Source organism: Onthophagus taurus, chromosome 8 (genome assembly GCF_036711975.1).
Source record: "Onthophagus taurus isolate NC chromosome 8, IU_Otau_3.0, whole genome shotgun sequence".
Lineage (NCBI taxonomy): Eukaryota > Metazoa > Arthropoda > Insecta > Coleoptera > Scarabaeidae > Onthophagus > Onthophagus taurus.
The window spans coordinates 776,783-797,657 of NC_091973.1; the positions used below are offsets into that span (position 1 = coordinate 776,783).

Consider the following 20,875-nt stretch of genomic DNA (forward strand, 5'->3'; position numbering starts at 1 on the left):
ACCGCCATACAGCCAAATCGTAATTCCCTCGCCCCGACTGCCGCCGACAAAAGCTCACTTACAAGCACGCATTGTTTTTGTACCCCCCTAAACCCCCTTTTATCACCATATTACTAAATAGTACAAAGTAAAACTCCCATCGCTACACTAGATCTTATACCATCATACCCCACAAAGGGCTTTTAACACACCGCATTATCTCAACGTGTACTTCACCCCAATCCTACTATGCTAATACATATACGCAACATTAAACCTTATCTCCTCATTTCAATCTATCATCTTAATACACCTACCGGAATACAATATATTATCTTCCGATTGTATTGCTGTAAGATAATTAATCCAAAATAATTCAAACAAATTAAATATTTCTAATTATTTCAAATTCGACCGGTTTCAACTTAGTCATCTTCAGGAACATTTCATTAATTTATTCATTTATATAATAATAATATTTGTATAAATTAGTTGTAATATAAATATATAATAGCACTAAATAACGTTGGAAAAAGGGACACATAATAAATGACTGAAAGGACTTTTAGTATGGAAAATTTAGAAACTAATTACAAAGATACGTGAAATGAAGCTCGAGGATCTAACTGACCAGAAGTATCTAGAATACCAGATACTTGTTATAAAAAATTTAATACTTAATAATTAATGTTTGCAAAAGACAAGATTCTCATAGCACAAGACATTATATTTTACATAATGTTTATAGCTTGAAGAAAACTATACACTTGCAGAGGATCAGATTCCTATCGCAAAAGACTAGATATTGTTGTTGTTATTGCTCTATATTTTTAAAACCAATTTTTTTATTATTTTTTACATTGTTTAAAAATATAAAAGTTACCAAGTGTGTAAAAGTTGTTATAAATCTCTCTGAAAGCGTAACCATATAACGAAAAATTTACGATCTAAGGAGTTTCTAGAAAGCTGAATTTGGAATTTTTGGTTATGTTATTTGATTTTTTTTGTAAACAATATATAAAAAGTATTAATGTGGTAAAAAATATTTTTATGGTTTACAAAAATTTTGAATAAAATATTTATGGAAAAAAAAAACGTTGGTTTGGGTTGGTGATTTTTTTTTTGTAGATAGGTAGAAGATAAATAAAGTATGGCTTATTAAAAAAAAGGCAATCGATGTTATAAATGTAACGGGTACAATAACAGGGTTTCATAGAGGGAACAATGAAAACGAAATACGGTTATACGATTTTTATTTAAACTTACTTTCGTTAGGCAAACAATCTGGATGGGTGCGGCACAGATAAAACGTATTTATTGCTTATCGCATCGGCGTAAATATTGTTTAAAATAATATTAATTATTCATAAATCGGTCGTTGTTTATACATATTAATTTTGGACCTGTTTTCGGTTGATACTTTATTCGGCGGTACCCGGTGTTTCCCCCATTCCAATTCCCACCCCATAGAAAATGATTTATCGCGTATAAATACTTTGTGTTAATGCGCGATGGATATAGTAAACCCCGGCGGGGGTTTCGTATCGTTTCCCATTGCCCTATAAAACAAAGCGCTCGGCAAGGAAACAATTTTTCTTTATATAAAACTCCGGGCGTCGGGAATCGGGCGTTTTTATCGGCGTCCCATTTTTTCGCAGTCTGGCCTCCTTCGCGAAACTGTTTCTTCCATTACTCCGTCGTGGAATAGTGGAAAGGCATGCGTTGTAATGAATTTATCAGGTAGAAAGGGACCACCTTTGATCGCCGTTTTGCACACGCACCCAACATCGCCCAAAGAAAATGAAATAAATCGATTTTCTCCTTTGTTCTTTGATTTTTTTTCTAAAACATCTTCTCAAACTTTGTTCACTTTTATAACCAATTTTAGTCTTAATTAATGATTTTTTTATTTTTATTTTATTATTTTTTTAATCGGAAAAATTGAAATTTAATTTAAATAGTAAATCTACAGAAGCAAATATTCTATTCAAAGCGAAAAAGGCCTGCGAGCTTGTTAATATCCGGTTCGGCGGATAAGATCGATGTTACCACTAAAAGACTCGTATTAATAAGTTTAACTAAGTAAATTATTTTATCATCTCTTTTAAGATATTAAGTTTATACATTCTGGGGGTGTCATAAAAAGGGAGATCGTTGGTGTGTTTTATTGTGACAAAGTGTACAAGAGTGAGGCCATTAAGTACAAGCTGTGATGCCGTTAATGGCTAGTAAGGATGGGTGGTACATTGGAATGCGCAGTTAAGTTTGTGATTAAAAAGAGTACGCCGACGGGTGTTAGATCTTTTCGATTAAATCAGTGCTTATAATTGGTTCAATTTATAAGTTTTGAAGCGTACAGCGGTACGTGACGTGGCACTCGGTCCGAAAATCGATGTTTGCCTTTTTTTATTAATACTTTTACTACTGAACCCGCCAGCTCTAGTATTGGATTCGTATCGTCGACTATGTGTTTTGTCTACGGCCGTATTGGCATTAATGACCAAATGATTGACCGACAGTCTGATGGTTCGCTGTTACTGACAGCGATCATTTTCGGAGTACTAATGAAGAGTTTTTTCGCTTACGATTTCAAACTCGCGGGGGACAATCTGATGGGATACATTATTGTTCATGACATCGCCGCTCCCCGTTGAGAAAAGTAGGGTGTAAATTAGCTCCTCTCCCCTTCGCCTTGAAACTTTCTCAAACAACCCACCCCGAATGCCCAAAAAATCGACCGCGATTTTTGGTCCCGATTCAAAAAAGCTCGTTAAAAATTCCCCGCATTTTTAATTATGCATACTTTTCGTTGTGTACACGCAAACGATCGTTCCAATGCAACCCCTTTATTATGCCACTATAAATATTTTATTTGTTTCAAAAATACTCCATCGGAAACTATAAAATAACTTGATACTTGATTCGATCAATTGTAATAAATCGTAAAAAAACAATTTCAAACAGATTGTTTTAATACGCAAATAAGAAAATGCGTTAATATACATTATCGTACCCGACGTCATCATTGCAAGTATGCAACCAACATCACAGTATAGGTATTGCAATACGCGATTTGCATATTTGGTTGCATTCTTGCAATTAATACCGGCACCTCCACCATTAATTAATTTTCTTTTTAATTTAATTATATTTAACAATTTATTATTATTATGTTATCTTAACGATTCCATCAAGTGTAATAAATTTTTAAAAAATTTTATTTGGAAGTTATAAAGTTAGCGTGGGAAGTTTTTAACGCATAAACACGATGGCTTTGGTGTAGAAACACGTACGATTTAACTGACGGATTCCTGGTGCCGCTTTTGTTTCCTCGGCGAGGCGACTGAGGAATGCGAAAAAACATAAACGATATGGTGCTGAGTCAGGACTGGAAGGCACGTACCTACACCGTGTTATTTCTTCCGGGCGATCGTCTTTTTTTATCGCCGCCCTCGTCTCCTCGGGCCAAATAGATTTCGCTCGCCCCCCTGAGGTTTTCCCCTAAATTAGGTGATAATCCTCTTTACAATTTTCAATATCATTTCCAATCGCACGTACTCGAAGCGACCACTAATCTCCGGCTGACAGATCTATTTTGATGATTATTTTTACGAAATAAGTTGGCTTAACTGAAGGAAAAAGAAAAGCGATAAATTTTTGCTGTGGATTAATCGAAAATGGTAAATTATGATGGCATAGAAGGGTAGGAAGGTTGGTGTCCGAAGGCGTTTCGACAAGAGAGGCTATAGATTCGGTGGCGCATTATGCCAGATCATGTCCTTCGGCCTATCTAAGAGGAGCAGTCGTCGATGTATGTCATACGCGAGATAAAATTGAGTTTGATGTTCTGACCGTCGAAGAGGATGGCTGGGGGAAGACGACGACGAGGTCGACGAGAGGGGGTTGGAGGCAGTTTAGCTTGCCCTCGGAAGGTGTCAGACGGACAGAATATAGTACGACCGATAAAGAAGCGGGCCTGTCGCTCACCGCCCGCTATTACAATACTTTCTCAATTTCCGCAGAAGTGATGTGACATTCCATCACGGCGTCACAGTAAAGTAAATTAACAAAGCGTCCCGCTTTTAAATAACGCCCCCTTTCTGCACGTACCGTAGTCGTCGCGTCGTATCGCGTACCGTCTTTCTTGGCTCGCTCGCTCCGATTCATCATGGAAATGCCACGTCTACTACTCCCGTCTACGCCTACTGCCTCGCACCTACTTCAGACTTCAGATATACACCAGGGGTGCTCCCTTTTTTGTACCAACTTCGTTTTTTTTTCTTTATTTCCCAAATTACCCCGACCAACTTCGTCGCGACATTTTTTAATTGAATCTATTGTAGTCCCTCGTTTCTCTTGGATAATTGTCCTCCGTCTGGTCGAGCCACTTTTCATTTTATTCATTGAAATAACAAACTCTACTATTCTTACCACAAAATATTCTTAATTCTTATTAATTTCATATAGCAATGTGCTCTTTCTCGCAATATGGTTCCATTAGCGTCACCACAACAATACCTAACTTGTCTAAAGCTCACAAGCCCTCTAGGTATCACTAAAAGTTGCTTGCTTAAAGAAAACTAGAAGATTGGAAACTTGCACAAGAGTAGCACCTTCATGAAAAAGACTGGATACTCATGGCAGAAGATTAGATAATGCTTGAAGACTGTTTTGAGCTTAAATAACACTTGCAAAAGACAAGATTTTAATCGTAGCGAACTAGATACTGCTTGCAAAAGATTACGTACTGCTTAAAGAAGACTAGAAGATACTTGCAGACAACCAGATTCTCCTTGTAAAAGAATAGATACTGTTTGCAGAAAACTATACTGTTTATAGATCACTAAATAATACTTCCAGAGCACTAGATACTATTTCCAAAAGACTAAACACTGATTGCAGAAGACTAAATGCTACTTGAAGTAGCCTACATAATCTTGTAAAAATGTAATTATTAAATGAAAAATATATTATATCAAATTTATTTCCCATCCTTATTATATCGTCTCAATATTAAATGCTTAAAATTGTGCTGTCCACATATATTACCTTATATTCGCGATACTATAAATGCGTGCATCGAAACATGTGTTTTTCCAATGACATGGAAGAAAGCCGTAATAAAACCGCTTTCCAAAATCTCTAAACCTACGGTACTTAGCGACCTGAGACCCATTAGTATTCTGCCAGTATTAACAAAGGTTGCAGAAAAAATTCTTTATGAACAAATGGTCTCCTTTGTGGAGGAGAATGACAGCATTGATACATATCATTGATGATATAATTCGCGAAACCGATAGAGGTAATTTAACAGTTCTTTGCCAACTAGATTATTCAAAGGCGTTCGATACGGTCAATCATGAGACAATGGCATCAATTTTGAGGTATTCCGGTTTTGATGATAAGTCTACCCGCTTATTATATGATTTTCTAACACATAGACAACAAGCCGTATTTATGGGTGATGAACAATCTGAATATCAATACATTAGTTCGGGCGTTCCTCAGGGTTCTATACTCTCGCCTTTGCTTTATGCTTTATATACATCAAACTTTAACCAAGGGGTTATGATCTAGAATATTTGCGTATCACCTCAAGCCGACATGGACTTTAAATTAATCAGAAAAATCAAACGTTATTATGTTTGGTCCTCAGAAACAAAAACAAAAAGTCATTAACGACTTACAAATTTGTGTAAATAACGAATTACTACCTATTCAAAAAACAGTAAGAAACTTAGGCATTTTAATCGATGAGGGCCTTACTTTTGATGAACACGTCAATAAATGCGTTGAAAGAGCTTACAGTAGCGTTAGAATTATTTATACTAACAGAGCCTTTGTTAATCATAGTGCAAAAGTGCGCCTATGCGAAAGTTTAGTACTATCAATGTTTAATTATGGCGATGCATGAGGAAAATTCAAAAGGTACAAAACACCTGTATCAGACTAATTTTTGGGTTGAAATGCAGAGATCACGTCAGCTGTAAGCTGCCGGTTTTAAAGTGGTTGAACATGCAGGGGAGAAATTACTCACTCTACATAAACAAGCGTATCTTGTAAAAAAGTTGTCTTTTCGGGGTGACGTGCACTCGGTTAATGTGAGGTTTAAGGGAAGGCTATCTCCACCAATATTCCACACTATGAGTTTTAAAAAATGCTTCTCATACCAGATATGCAAAGTAATTAATGAGCTCCCTTCTGGTTGCGCATTGCCGCCACCGCCAGGAGGCGCTATGCTGATTTTCTGTTTGGGCAGCAGTGTTCGCAATACCTGCAAATCTCTTAATAGTCACAGATCTTGCTTTTGCGTTTGAATGTTTTTGTAATCTTTTTGTTCTACCTAAATTTGTTCTTAATTTCTGGGGAACCCTTTCGAGTACTGACATGGTATCGATAACGACTTGTTGTGGCCTTTGGTAGTATTCACCTAAGTATTATATGTTAAAACTTAGTAGTTAAAACTCTTGTTTTGTTTATAGCTTTATACCGTTGTCGCGATTCTTTTTTTTTATATTTAACACGCTATACTGTTTTTTTTCTCTTTATATACTTTATGGTGTGGTGGAAGAACAATATACAGCGTGTCCCGTATCTTCCGCATCAGAGCATTATACGATTGTACGATACATTATTCTGAAGCGATCTTTCTAATAAAATTTTTTCGAAATGTTTATAATAACCGCACGGGAACTGTTTAAACGAACTGTTTTTCGTCCAATCAGCAGATCGCAAATCAGCCTCAGGTAGTCGGTGCCTCCTTCGGCCGGTCCGCTGCGCCGATGATAACTCGTTTCCCACGTGTACTCACCAATAGATTCGTCACGGAAAGAGAAATAAACTTTTTCGGTGAATCAAAGTCGTCCGTTATTGGTCGTTGTTAAACAGTTCCCGTGCGTTTATTATAAACATTTCGAAAAAAATTTATTAGAAAGATCGCTTCAGAATAATGTATTCTACAACCGTATAATGCTCTGATGCGGAAGATACGGGACACGCTGTATATTTAACCTCGCCATAAGATTGATCAGTTGTTTATTGGAAACCATTTTTAGTTGTTTATTCTGAAGTGTAGTACATTGTGATCAATAAATATTATTATTATTATTATCATTATATTGAAAGATCTTATAATTTTGGTGTTTTATTAATTATAACAATTTTAATTTAAAAAATGATGTTCTCAATACGTAGTATGATGAGAACCATGTAGTAAACCAACGTTCGGTTGAGATCAAAAGATTCGGTCGCCAATAAGACAAGGCAATTAAGCGAGGGCGCCCCATTTGTAATTTCGGGCAAACACGAAGAAGGTGTGACCCTGCGAACGGTTACAACGACGCGGTCGAGCTCCGATAAAAAACGACCGCCGAGTCGCCGCGACGCTCCGCCCGACGGCCACTCTCTGTCAATATTTACATACAAGCCAAGAATAATTAATTAACAAACGTTCGGGCACCCCTAAAACGAACCGGGGAACGTTTCGTAACGACAAATAGCCGGCGTTGAAAATTATGCCCTGATTGATGACAATCAAGTTCTACTTTTTTATTTTTTTTACTTTTAATGTAGCAAAATAAAGTTATTTTTACTTACAACGAATTTGTTTTTGAAACATCTCGCAACTCACAACTGGTTGTTTATAAACTAACGTCTCATTTATAGAGGTTGAAATATAAGTAGGTCACAGATTACACCATCTCAAGTTCATCCCAAAATTAACGTATCATGTTTTCAAGTCAATAATACGTTTTAATTAAAACGAAAATAGTTTTTGAATTATATCATTATAGAGATATTATTATTATTATGGTTCTTCCTCTGCAGATTCCTCTGCAGACACGTCTCTAATATGAAAACATGAAAAATAGTGCGATCTATTGGAATTATCCAACTAAAATTGATAAATTTTCGGTTCAGCGATTTGATAGGAATCATAAGTTAAATGAATTTTGAAGTTTCGAGAATGTGGATGAATTTTTGTGCATCCGATAATATGGATATTTTCGAATTATCTTGTATCTTCAAAATGCGAGTTAAATAAAACGAATAAAAAATAGTTTTCAACAATAGTAAATGAGAGACAATGGGATGATTAAATAATTGAAAAGAAAAGCTACATTACAATATTGATTTAATATCGTAATTGAACAATTATGTAATTAAAATAGGTTCAAAGCTGCACACAACCTCAATTACAATTAATTAATTGATCCGGTAAATAGAATAAAACAAATAATTTTTGGTTAAAGTTTTTGTAAATTTTGTTCAAACTAAATAATAGAATAATAATCAAGAAAATGGCAGATTTAGTAAAAAGTAAATATAAATAATTCAGAAGTGTAGGTACATAAATATTTAAAATTCAGTACTTTGACGAAAGTTTGGTCAACACAAGCACACAAGGCATGGGAGATAAAGTTGCGTGCCGTGACGGAGAGTTGGGAGGAAATTTGGGTCTGCCATATGCCCCCAGGTCGAAACAAGTGTAAATTATTTCGCTCGTCCAGTTAGAAATTAACAATTTCAGGCAGCCGGTTGCGGAAATGGGTATGTGATGAATCGGTATCCGATCTGGGCAAGTCAAGACCAATCTATCGACAATTAAGTAAGATTGCTGTCAGATTAGATGGAAATTGTGGGTGAGCATGTGTTCATTCACTTTGCAACGGAACGGGAAGACATGTACGGGAAATTAATGTTTTGGGGGGGAGGGTTTGGAAGGGGATAGCAGGGCTGTCCAGCTTGGCCTGCAGGCCTGCCACCAAAACCTAGCGTACAAGAAATCAATTTAACGAGTTAGACACGGCGTGCCGGCATAAAGGAATACGTTTTATTCGACAAGGGATGTTAATTTTATTATCTCCCAACTTCCCTTCTCGTTTTCACATTTTTTACCACCCAAAAAAAACTTTTCAATTTATTGTTAACCCAACAAATCTTTTCCGTTAAAATAGCAACTGCGTTCACTTAAAAACTATTCGAATTATACATATGACACATGACAAAAAGGTTATTATTTAGAGTCAAACGCAATTGTTTCGTATCCCGCAAGCACATTGTTATTTATTCGCGATACTAGTAATGCAATACGTGCGCGAAATACTAATTTCTGTAATAACTTGCACTTTCACGCGAAAGCCCTATTGTAGTTTTGAACTAGAGAAAAAAAATCAACTCTGAATTTTGAATATCTGACCGAATAAACGTAAAAAGTAATAATGTAATTTAATGAATAGGTGAAACCCTAAAAAAAACAATTTATTAAAGTTTGTTTTGAATTTCTATACTCGAATAGGGTTGAAAATATTTGTTAAAAATATCGATTTAATTCATTTTAAAACAAAATCCTACCTACACTCAATTAGCGTACATCTGTACGCTTCCTGCTCAAAATATACAAATATTTTTAACGAATTATATATCAATAGACTCATTTATATCAATTTAATCGCTTTACATACTTAAAAAAAAACCGACAATAAAATAAATTTTAATCTTAAAATAATATAAAATTATAAAAAAAAATATAGATTAAAAATAATAAAAATTAATTTTTTATCACTCTTTCAAAATACATAATCCCCTATAATGAATGTAGAAAATATTTAATTAGAACTTGCTTCAAACTTATCTTGTTATCAGAATATGAATATTTAATATATTTAATATATTAACACAAAATCGTCAACATTAGAGGATGTATCGCCTCGCCCGTAAGCGACCTCGGCGATTTGGGGCGAAATCGTTCCTTATATATCTACACTGTGTTAATTAATTATCGTACACGACGTCATCATTGCAAGTATGCAACCAATATGACAGTAATCGTATTGCAATACGCAAATCGCGTTATTGGTTGCATACTTGCAATGATGACGTCGGGTACGATAATTAATTAACACACTGTAGGTAAAGATACAAAGTCTCTTATAAGAAGATATACTCTCAAACCGAGGTCGTTTGCGGGCGAGGCGCTGGTTTTTATATTTTAACAAGAATCGTTCTATTCTGTTAATTTGTGTTTACAAACAGCCATACAGAAGCAATAATACAAATGTCTACAAAATATCTAAAATTCCCAACGGTTCCTGGGATTTACTACAAGAATACATACTCATTACAGATCTTGTAAAAATTAGAAATAACGAAATAACTTTAGTTATTTTTAAGTTAAAGAATGCTGAATTTGATTGAAATGTTTTATTAACACGAACTTTGATTTAAAAAAAATATATATTACAAATATACTACATTCTACAATGAATGTAGAAAATATTTAATTAGAACTTGCTTCAAACTTATCTTGTTATCAGAATATGTTGTATGAATATAAGAAAATATTTCTCCTCAAACCGCCGAGGTTGCTTGCAGGCTAGGCATTAGATTTAATATATTAACACAAAATCGTCAACATCAGAGGATGTATCGCCTCGCCCGTAAGCGACCTCGGCGATTTGGGGCGAAATCGTTCCTTATATATCTACACTGTGTTAATTAATTATCGTACACGACGTCATCATTGCAAGTATGCAACCAATATCACAGTATTCGTATTGCAATACGCAAATCGCGTTATTGGTTGCATACTTGCAATGATGACGTCGGGTACGATAATTAATTAACACACTGTAGGTAAAGATACAAAGTCTCTTATAAGAAGATATACTCTCAAATCGCAGAGGTCGTTTGCTGGCGAGGCGCTGGTTTTCATATTTTAACAAGAATCGTTCTAATGTCTACAAAATATCTAAAATTCCCAACGGTTCCTGGCATTTACTACAAGAATACATACTCATTACAGATCTTGTAAAAATTAGAAATAACGAAATAACTTTAGTTATTTTTAAGTTAAAGAATGCTGAATTTGATTGAAATGTTTTATTAACACGAACTTTGATTTAAAAAAATATATATTACAAATATATATATATATTTCAAAAAGAGTTTTGAAAGATAAAAGAAGAAAGGGGAAAGTAAAAGAGGGAGTTGTTTTCACTGTTGATGCTATCGTGGGGTTTCGTATTAAAATTTATGAAAATAATGAAGACGCAAGACGTTAATAATTTAGCATTTAGAATATTACAAGAAAATAAATTGGGGAGAAAGTGGGACGGAAGGAGATTCTATTAGCGTGGTGGTAATTTTTAGGCTAAAATTCTTATTAATTCGGTGTTATTTAAATGAGATTTATGGGGAAGCCCCTATGCAAGCGCTGTCGGTCTACAGACAGCGCGCACATCACCGGGTGGAGCCCCGCGCATTGCCACTAGAAAATAATGGCTTTTAATAAAAGCTGCGACAATAAAAATGTTGATTTACGCCTACACGGGCAATTACCGATAGCGGCCGAGCAAATTTTTACCGAAATTCTCAAGTTCCGGAATGTATAATTAAAATATCGTTTGTCATCGTACACAATCGTTTTAATATCGTGGGTTCTTTGGAACATTTTAAGTTCCTTGGGTGAATCGAATTTTATTACATTCTCTTTCTTAAAAAAAGATTCTTTACAAACAAAATTAGCAAGGAATTTGTAGAGTTGGAACGTGTTATGTTCCCGTTAACGGCGGTAAATTTGAAATTCGTACGGGGCGCATGCCTCGGTTGGAGATGCGCTGGCGCGGAGAACTGGATCGTTTAAAAAAAGGTATAATAGTGAAAAATAAAATAAGATAAAAAAGAAACCTTATCGAGTGTCGGCGACAAATGAAAATTGGTGAAGAGGCAGAACAGAGAGCCGTTTACGGGGCGCGGAGTTTCTCGGTTTACACATTAGATAATTAAAATTTGCCGTGGCCACTCACACCACAATATATCACGGCGATTGTTCTGTTCTCTTTTTAGTAATATCGCAAATCGGTTACCTTTTCGCAATATTACTAAAACCTCCCGCACGCAAATTGCAATCTCTTAATTACCCATTGGCCGCGTCAGTACGATCTCGGCTCACTCACAGCACGTCGTAAATAATCGGCGAAAATTTTTCAAATTTCGTACAAAGATTTTTTACGCACCTAAAAACGGGGCCGTACGGCTGAATATAAACTTTCGCGCTCTTCGGAAGTTGTGTTGAGTTGTCGAGTTGCCGACACGGTAGCTTTCGTGCCGAGACTAAAAAGCTCCGTTCGACAGTGCGACCGCGCCGGAACTGAATTTCTGCGCTCCGAACGCGGACTCTGGAACCAGATCCACGACCAGAGCCGCAGCCAGAGCCTGTGGGAGAGGCATATTGGATACCACGCCTCCCTCGGCCGTGTTGAAACAAATACGCCGAGGAGTAGAGAAGTAACTGTTGCTCTTGTAGTATAGCGGGCCTAGGGGACGAGCGCCCTCACGGAAATCTGCACAGGAATGCAATTTCATCATGAGCACGGAGCGCGCCGTAACAGTTCTCTACAGCCCTGATCACAGAATCCGGCCACATGGAAAACAAAGTTATAAGTCGCGGTTACAGTTTCATTACACATAGGATCTCCCCATGCCCGCACTCCTAATATCCCCACCACCAGAACCCTCTTTCGTGATCCCCACACAAGTGACAACTCATCTCTACCATTTGTATTTTCCTCGAGTGCAATCCACTTTTATACGCTTATATCACCTATTACAAAAACTAAGAGAGTTATTATTTTTTTTTTTAAATTTTAAGTCTACTTTAGTTCTGAGAAATGTACTTGGAATTCAAGACGGTATATTTCGTAAAGTGGTTTGCTTTAAGTTATAAGTCGCAGTTAATACGATCTTATGTTTGCATCCCTAATATTACCACCTCAAGAGTAGTCTTGCGTAATTCCTACACAAGTGACTACTTATTTTTTCTAATTATAGTTTTTTGAGAATATAAACTTAATTTTGAATTTTACTTTTTGTTCCTCTAGAAATTATGCTTAATATTCAAGACGGTGTATTTTGTAAAGTGGTTTATAATGGAGCGTAGAAAATGAGAAGGTTTTTTTGCGGTTTAGAATATAGCGCTTAATTATGGTTATCATCCGTTGTCTCTTAGCGGTGGAGGTGACGTTACTTCCAGTCGGTTGGTATCCGGAGGATTAAACATCGAAGATAGATACCCGCGGCGAAATTTTGCGTGGGGAACGAAGGATGGGAAGGTCTTAGAACTAAGCCCCGTGCGAGGTCACGTTCGTCTAATTTGTAACATCGTCACATGTTGGAGATAATTGCGACGTAACGGTAGATGGCGAGGGCGTCCGGAAGAAAGTAGAGCAGCGTGAACTAATTAATAATTGGTGAACCGGCAACAGTTGTAATCGGGGGGCTGGGATGGGGTGCGGCGGTGTCGGTGTCGGAGGCGGCAGCGGCTCCGGAGTAAGTGAAACTGGGAAACAATGCGGCGGTTGGAGATGCTTAATATACCGCGGACTCGGTAATGAACGTAAGATGAAACAGAAACAACGATAAACGTCCTTAACACCTCCTGATGAATGGCTTAAGCGTAATATACTCTCCTCGGTGGGTTATTAAGCGGCCCCTCTCTCGGGCGCGCATTCAACGAGTAGTTTCGCTCCCCCACGTACGGCACTTTGTTGACGTCGTCTCTTTCATACTCGGAAAAATCACGCCGCTATTGAGGAGGACTTCACTGTCGGGGACCTATGGCCTAACACAGCGACATTTAAAGGTCGCCGGCGAGTTCTTCGTCCTGCCTGTTCCTAGATTAACATTTCGAAAGTTAACTACGGCGCTCCGCAAACCGTAACCGTCGTTGGTTAACTCGATCACAAACAGGTAACCCGCAATTTGGCGTAGAGATAGCGAGATGACATAGATACGCTTCGAACAGATAGCTTAATTGTATAGAGGGGTTGTCGTAGGCGGAGGGCTCGATTCGCCTAGTGTCCGGGTTTGCTCCGACGCTGCCAACGCTGCTACCAACAGTGCCAAAGCTGCCGACACCAACGCCACCATCGTCGCTGCTGTTGCCGCCGACGCCGACGTAACGCCGTTGTTGCTACTGGTGTTGCGGTAAGTCACGATTTCCATTACGGACTGTATACACTGGCATCGGCACATATTCGTGTTCCGGCATCTGGAATGGGCCTCTGAGACGTGCCGCTCTCTGTCGGTCGTTGCCGCGGTCACCATAGCCCTCCGGCTATCTTCGTCTTTCCGCGTGTTTGCCGTTTAACCCCACAATTACCCGCAGAGCTTTTTTTTAAACTCCCATTTTTCTTCGCCATCTACGTCTTCCCGTCGGTCACTCACCCGGAATCCCAATTGAATCCTCCACCATAACTGCACATCTAACTTCAACCCTCTTCCGGGACCGTTCCGAAACGATAAACGCAATCCCCGATTATTGCCTCACGACCATTCTGCTTCGCTTCCGCTAACCCTTTACCTATTTACCTCTTTTCCGTTAGATCTAAACCACCACCTTCTTACACTACACAGGAAAAAATATAGAGTAAAAATCAACTCTAAAACATGGTTCAGATCGGTCCAATTTATTTACAGTATAGATTAAAAATTTACACTAAATAGTGAGAAGATGGTGTTTATTAAATAGTGTAAAATCGTTACTCTATAACAGTGTATTATATGTAATCTAACTAGATGTTGTCGTAACTTTATTTTTACTTGTAATATATTGTTATAACTTAAATTTAAAAAAATTAAATTCTATTTATATACATATAACATATAATACTTAATTCATTTTAAAGTTTCCACCGAGTCACCATTAAAACTGCATCTAATGAGTCTTCTATAAGTTTCCTATTTGTATAGTTGCACCAAGTTGCACATTTTTACCAATCTTCACAAGGAACTTGTATGTAAAATCTTCCGGAAGTTCCACTAATTTCACATCATGAATGTTTTATTTTGGCAAACATAATTAAAATAAAAATAATCGTTCTTTCTTTCTATATCGCGTAAATCAGGTCTCGACGCTATCGAGTCCCTACTCGTTTAGTAGATGACCGTTAAATTTTAGCTGTATCACACCACATGTTGATCACGTGGTATCAACGAGTAATCCCGAGCAAAATAGTGCGGTGCCTACGAAGTACCCGAAGGAAAAGTACACGTCTAGTGTAAAATTTAATGTTTTATATATTACATAACTTCACTAACATAAGTAAAAAAGAACTCTCCTTTAGAGAACTGTAAAAACTACTCTATTAAGTGAATAATATATGAACTCTATATTAATATTAAATATAGTGTACATTAGAGTTATTTTTACCATGTGATATTACAATTTTTACTCTAATTCTTTTTACCAACTACACTATCATCAATTTAAATAACTTTATATTAAACTTATTCGATTATTTTCATAATTCAAAACGGCTTTCGTTTCCAACATTGACAATTATAAGTTTCGATCCTTTAGAAATAGTCTCACAAAGTCCTTGATTAAATCCATCAGTTCGAGCTTTAATTAATTATTAATAATATTTACCCAGTATAAAGTAACCTGCTTTCACCACCTATATTAGTACACCGATATTGATAAACGTTCGGGACATTATCCAGGACAATGTATGAGATGATTAAAGAAAATATGGGGCCGAAATATGTCAGGGTTTGAGTGTAACAAAATGTTAGATCACATACTGAGGCATGTGATGTCTTAGACGATAAGATTAAAACTAGTTAGGGATCAAGATGTTGACAAAGACCTGGAATACAACTGATGACAAGATGTTTGGAATAATATTAATGAACAACATTAATATTAATATTACTACCTACCAACTTTCCGCACATAGAAGTCCTTGTCAAAGACGCGTGCAAGTTAAGCCACTAAAGAAATAACAACCGAAACAATTTGCTAGATACTGTGTTAGGTGTTGTCTTGGACTTCATAGTTTATTGCTAATTATTTTACGAAACTACCTCCTATTACTGCCCTCTTAGGATAGTTTAAGAGACCATTACGATACGGGACGACCAAGGGGAATTTAAATCCCACAACATCTTATCGAGCTCTATATTATAATATTTAAGGAAGGCAATGTAATGAAAATATCGAAAAAAAAAATGTTATTTTGTGGATTTTTAAATATTATGTAAATAAAAAACTTTGCTTTTCAGAAGGGTATCTTTTATTTTCGGCTCTACCGGTTTCGACTAATTCTTTCTAGTCATCTTCAGGAGCAATAGCCACCTGTTACACAATTTAAAAATTACATTAAAAACTAAATTAAAAATATATAATAAATTTTGTTCTTCAAAAAATACATGTTTTTAGGTTACTTCAAAAATTAACTTACGTCTGTTATACTTTTAATTTTCGAAATCTGGAATCATCTCTTCTTTCATCAGTACTTTCTTGAATTATTCGTTCTTAAATGTTGTTACCCTTCTGAAAAGCAAAGTTTTTTATTTACATAATCTAACAGGATGGGAAGTAATAATATTAATAAAGATTTTTAAATAGTTCACGGCATTCTAAAGATTTCATTACAGTACTAAATAAAAAAATGAAACGTATTTATAAAGAAGTTAATTTTTTTCGCTGAACCTGAACAACTACATTAAACGATCGCTTAAACGACGAGCGGTTCCATGGGGAAAAAAATGCTCGTAATCTATAATGGTAAGCCGCGTTTCTTGATGCGATACGGCATTGTTTCGGGAGGAAACAATTTATAACCACGAGTTTAAAAGCGTACGAGATTATGGTGGCGCAAAAAATGGCAAAGATAATGCCGGGAGGCAGCTTTTTAATGCAGATTTGCAGCGCGAACGTGGCGGACTCGAAAGTTTAGCCGGTGGTTAAAGCCGAGTCGCAAACGGCTAAATTAGGTGTAGTAATACAACGGGGTGGTGTTTTATTAATCGAATCGATGGAACGTTTATCATACCGTCGAAGAGGAAGACAGGTCGCGTTGGGTCACGACAGGGCCCGTAGAAGTTTTAACTAAGTAGCGAGCTTATTTTGAAAATTTAATATCCTCTTAAGGGACGGATTTCCCTGTAACAAATATTATAATGAAACGACGCAAGAATTTCGGGCCGCCTGTGTGCTAACAAACTTAAACGGGGAACAAAAAACCACGTGGGTCTAAATTCCCATTTTCCGTAACGAACGTCTGCTTTGATCAGCTTACCTGCCTTTTGAGTCCTTAGCACTACTTTTCTTTCATTACAAATAATGATTTTGACCCGTTCGGAAATGTCTAGTTTCTGGCTACATCGGTTTGCCGGTAAAGTGATAGATTAAGGAGGACTATTGTTTTTATAAGAAATCTCGCGAACTCGGTAGCCGTTTTCTATTTGAAGTGGATTTCAAAAATCCACCCTGCCGCGTGCGGGAGACGATTTATTCGGGAGACAGCAATAAATCGTGTTATTTCTAAGGGTAAAAAATGGCGTAGAAAGACAAGAATGTTCGTGTGCCCGATTCTGATGACGCCGTGCCGGGAATAGTAATGCCGGGGCAGAGGCGCGATCCCTACGCCATCCCCTTAACATCCCGGCCCGTTCCGGACCGATCCCGCCGTCGGACCCGGAGGATGCCGTGGTCCCGTCATTTAACGGCGAATGTGATATGTTACCTCCGGATTTTAGCATTCCGTTTGACAGAGTTGCACGCGGCTTACATAACACAGGGAAAGGGCTTTCATTAAATTCTGCTACGAAAGGGAGAGCGTCTCTGAACGTCATATCCTTCATAACCCATCTTCGCTGACATCGCAAAAAGTTCTCTTCTTTTTAAAAAATCACTTTTATGTTATGCTAATTGTTGCTCAAAAATTCATTTAATTTCTTTTCGGTTACATTATAAGAAGAACATGTTTCAACCACCGTTCCATCTTTATTCAACTTATTAGTTTAAAAGTTCTTTTAAATGTATTATTAATGTACAATTGGGCTTTAAGAGATTCCCCGATGCTCTATTGATGTAAATAAAGTTGCCTAGCCACGATTACACCTCATTCTACCTGGAGTTGCTAAAGCACAGGTGTGTTAAGTGTGAACAACAGATGAAAAGACACAACGAACGACTAAATCTGTCAATAGTCGTACGTGTAGATGTTACATAATAAGGTGTAGAATATGCACGAAGGTTGTTGTAAGAGGTGAACAAGAGTGGGCGTTTGGTAGCCATCATCGAAGAAGCGAAGAAAAGAGAGATACGGCACAGGTATGTCAGGTATAGTCGGGGAACCGAGGGGGGATTGGCGATGTTAAGGACCCATAGGCGTCTCGAAGAGGGAAAGTAGTCGAACGACGAACGATTTACAACGGCAACAGAATATGGTAACCGAGCGCCAGTAACCGAATCCGCGTCGCCGAAGGTTCCCCGCAGTTTCTCCGTTCGCGATGCCGCGCAAGCTGCTCAAGTTTTTAATACTGTTCGACAATACATCCCTTTTGTATTTCCCGGGACAGTTCCTATCCGGACGTGTACTAATCGAACTACAGGATGACACGCCCGCACTTGGTAAGAATAATTGATGAACCAGCCCCCTGCATTATTATCATTTGCACTATGCCCAAAACAGAAATCTCATTACCGGAACTCATTTCTTATTCATCCAGCGCACCAACCAAACTTTTATTTAGTTACAAAGGCAGGCGAAATTTTAATAAACCCCACGTCCCCCCTCGTCCTGCTCCTCCACCTCCTTCTCGACTCAAAAACTAAACATCGAGATACAAAACCAGCCGCCATCGCTATATATAGCCAAACGCAATTGCATCAACAAACAATTTCACTTTTCGCCGATCACCATTATACCCATATCCAGTATATTTATATAATTATGTTTTACAAATCGTTCCCATTTTTTCAGCCATTTACGACCGCGACATTATTCTTTTTTTCTTTTCGTGTAGGCTCTCAAGGTTTGTGCAACCTCTACCTAGATATTCAGTGTCGTAGGAGCACTAAAATATATTTATTTAAAAATAATCAGCATTCTTTTGTGAAGCCATATGACTAAGACGCTTATAACTTAACTAAAAACAAACGTACAAAAAACCATGACTAAGATTTCAATTTACTTACTAATTACATCATTAGAAGGGAAATATTTGTTTTTCTTTTGTTTCTTTAGATTCTTATTAAGAGATGATTAAGTTTATTTTATGAACTAATCTGCTGGTTGCAATCTTAACAAAAAGTTTGCGTTGTCGAGCAAGAATTCATAACTGGAGTGCCAGCTGACTCTAAATAGCAAATAGGAATCGGGCGGTCTGTTTATTTATTAAACGAGCACGCGTCAAAAGTAAGTCGCTGTGAGCTGGGGTTTGAAGTCGAATTTAAATATTTGACGGTGCAAAACAAACTCGGGCAAGTCAAACAGCACTCTTAAATATTTATGCTCATTAATTAATTTTTTCACGCGCTGCGGCGCCCGTCGAACCGTTTAATGGAATTATAGCCCTTCGGACGCGTTATTAATTCACTTCCCGCGACAGACAAATCGACGTCGAAACTATTCCGTAGACTTTAGTACAAGTTTTCCAACTTTAACGCCATCTATTGGGTGGAAACTCTAAATCTACCCTCGATATTTATAGGTCTCCACTTCCACGTGGTCGGGGAAGGCGTCGTGAGAGTACGAACTGCCCGCCAAGAAAGAGTTTACGATCGAGAAAATTACATAGATTTTCGAATGAGACTTCTTGGAGAACCTGGGCAAGGACCTTCAGTACTTTCACCGGGAATACACAGTTTTCCGTTTAAATTAGGGTTACCATTAGGATTGCCGTCAACGTTTCTTGGAAAACATGGATGGATACAATATTATTGTAAAACAGCTTTAAGAGAACCTAACGGGCTTACGCATAAAAATCAACAAGTTTTTATTGTTATGAGTCCTATCGATTTAAATTTGGAACCATCAACTTTATCGGTAACTACATTTTTAATTAAAAAAATCTTTTTTTAACATTTTTCTAATTAGCAACCATTTCAATGCGATGTTGAACACAAATTTGGAGTAACATGCGTAGGATCTGGCCCGGTAGTGTGCAGAGTAACTTTAGATAGAGGAGGATACGTTCCCGGGGAAAGCATAGGTGTTTCTGCCAGCGTTCACAATCGAAGTAGAGTAACTGTTAAAAGTACACGCGCTGCTTTAACAGAAACGATAACTTACATGGCAAGAGGAAAAGTGGTGCAGTCGGAAAGAAGAGAATTAGCTTCTTTAACTCGAGGGAAAATACGCCCTGGCGAAAGAGACGAATGGACCAACGAACAACTTTACGTTCCTCCATTACCACCAACTAATCTCAGGGGATGTCATTTAATCAAAATACAATACGACGTCTATGTAAGTTATTAAAAATGTTTGAATTTAAATATTGTTGTTTAAATTTTTATTTCTAGTTTATAATAGAACCAAAAAGTTTTGAAAAAGAAGTCAAACTTCAACTACCAATCGTGATGGCAACATATCCATTAAGAGAAACGGACGAAGAAGGTATCCAAAAAAATGGTACACATTATCCGTCAACACTACCGATATTTCGACCTTGGCTTGATGATAAACCGTCTAATGATTGAAAGGAAGACGGGCGGTGTAGGATTTCAGGTTGATGGAACAAGCAGAGGTGTCTTCAAGGTCACGAGCACGCCACACAAGGCTTAACAACGACGATCTAAAATATATTTGCAGTGCGAGAAGAACCAACTGGAATTCTTTTAAAAGCTACTAAACTAATTAACGGTTTCCGGTTTTTTCTTTGAACTATAAGCAAATAAACTTATAAATAATGCAAAGGACTAACAACGATTATTTCGTTTTTTTTTAATTGTTATGTGTAATAATTCATACTGCCATAAATGTATAATTTGTAATTGAAAAGAAATTAAAATAGATTTTATTTTTATTAATTTAATTTTAACGTAATACTTAGTTAATTGTTCGGACGTAGAAAGTTGCGCGAGCAAGTAGCTGATAACCATAAT

At 37.1% G+C, this 20,875-nt stretch overlaps 2 protein-coding genes and 1 long non-coding RNA gene across 9 annotated transcripts in view; 1 reads left to right on the forward strand and 2 right to left on the reverse strand.

Annotated features, from left to right (window-relative positions):
* Nucleotides 1-12,123, reverse strand: part of LOC111414246 (lachesin-like) — a 45,509-nt gene extending 33,386 nt beyond the window's left edge. For 2 of the 6 annotated variants that reach the window (XM_023045534.2, XM_023045532.2), the window contains exon 1: nt 7,576-7,640. In XM_023045534.2, coding sequence (XP_022901302.2) covers nt 7,576-7,597 — 22 coding nt within the window. In that variant the 5' untranslated portion in view covers nt 7,598-7,640. The other 4 variants (XM_023045535.2, XM_023045533.2, XM_071198523.1 and 1 more) reach the window with 4 other exon arrangements.
* A 3,896-nt stretch (nt 12,124-16,019) lies between these two features.
* LOC139431099 (uncharacterized) lies at nt 16,020-18,915 on the reverse strand. Its single transcript, XR_011641393.1, has 3 exons — nt 18,474-18,915; nt 16,224-16,315; nt 16,020-16,117 (listed from the first exon to the last, which is right to left on the reverse strand). It is a non-coding gene; the product is annotated as an uncharacterized lncRNA (long non-coding RNA).
* On the forward strand, nt 17,911-20,805 carry LOC111414231 (arrestin family protein Vdup1). Of its 2 annotated transcripts, none has more exons than XM_023045511.2 (4): nt 17,911-18,400; nt 19,483-19,817; nt 19,869-20,237; nt 20,294-20,805. In XM_023045511.2, the coding sequence occupies exons 1-4, from the start codon at nt 18,280-18,282 to the stop codon at nt 20,468-20,470; spliced, it is 1,002 nt and encodes a 333-aa protein (XP_022901279.1). In that variant the 5' UTR covers nt 17,911-18,279; the 3' UTR covers nt 20,471-20,805. The 2 variants fall into 2 exon arrangements, with proteins under 2 accessions (XP_022901279.1, XP_022901280.1); XM_023045512.2 differs by having other exon boundaries at nt 17,912-18,100.
* The last annotated feature ends 70 nt before the right edge of the window (nt 20,806-20,875 follow it).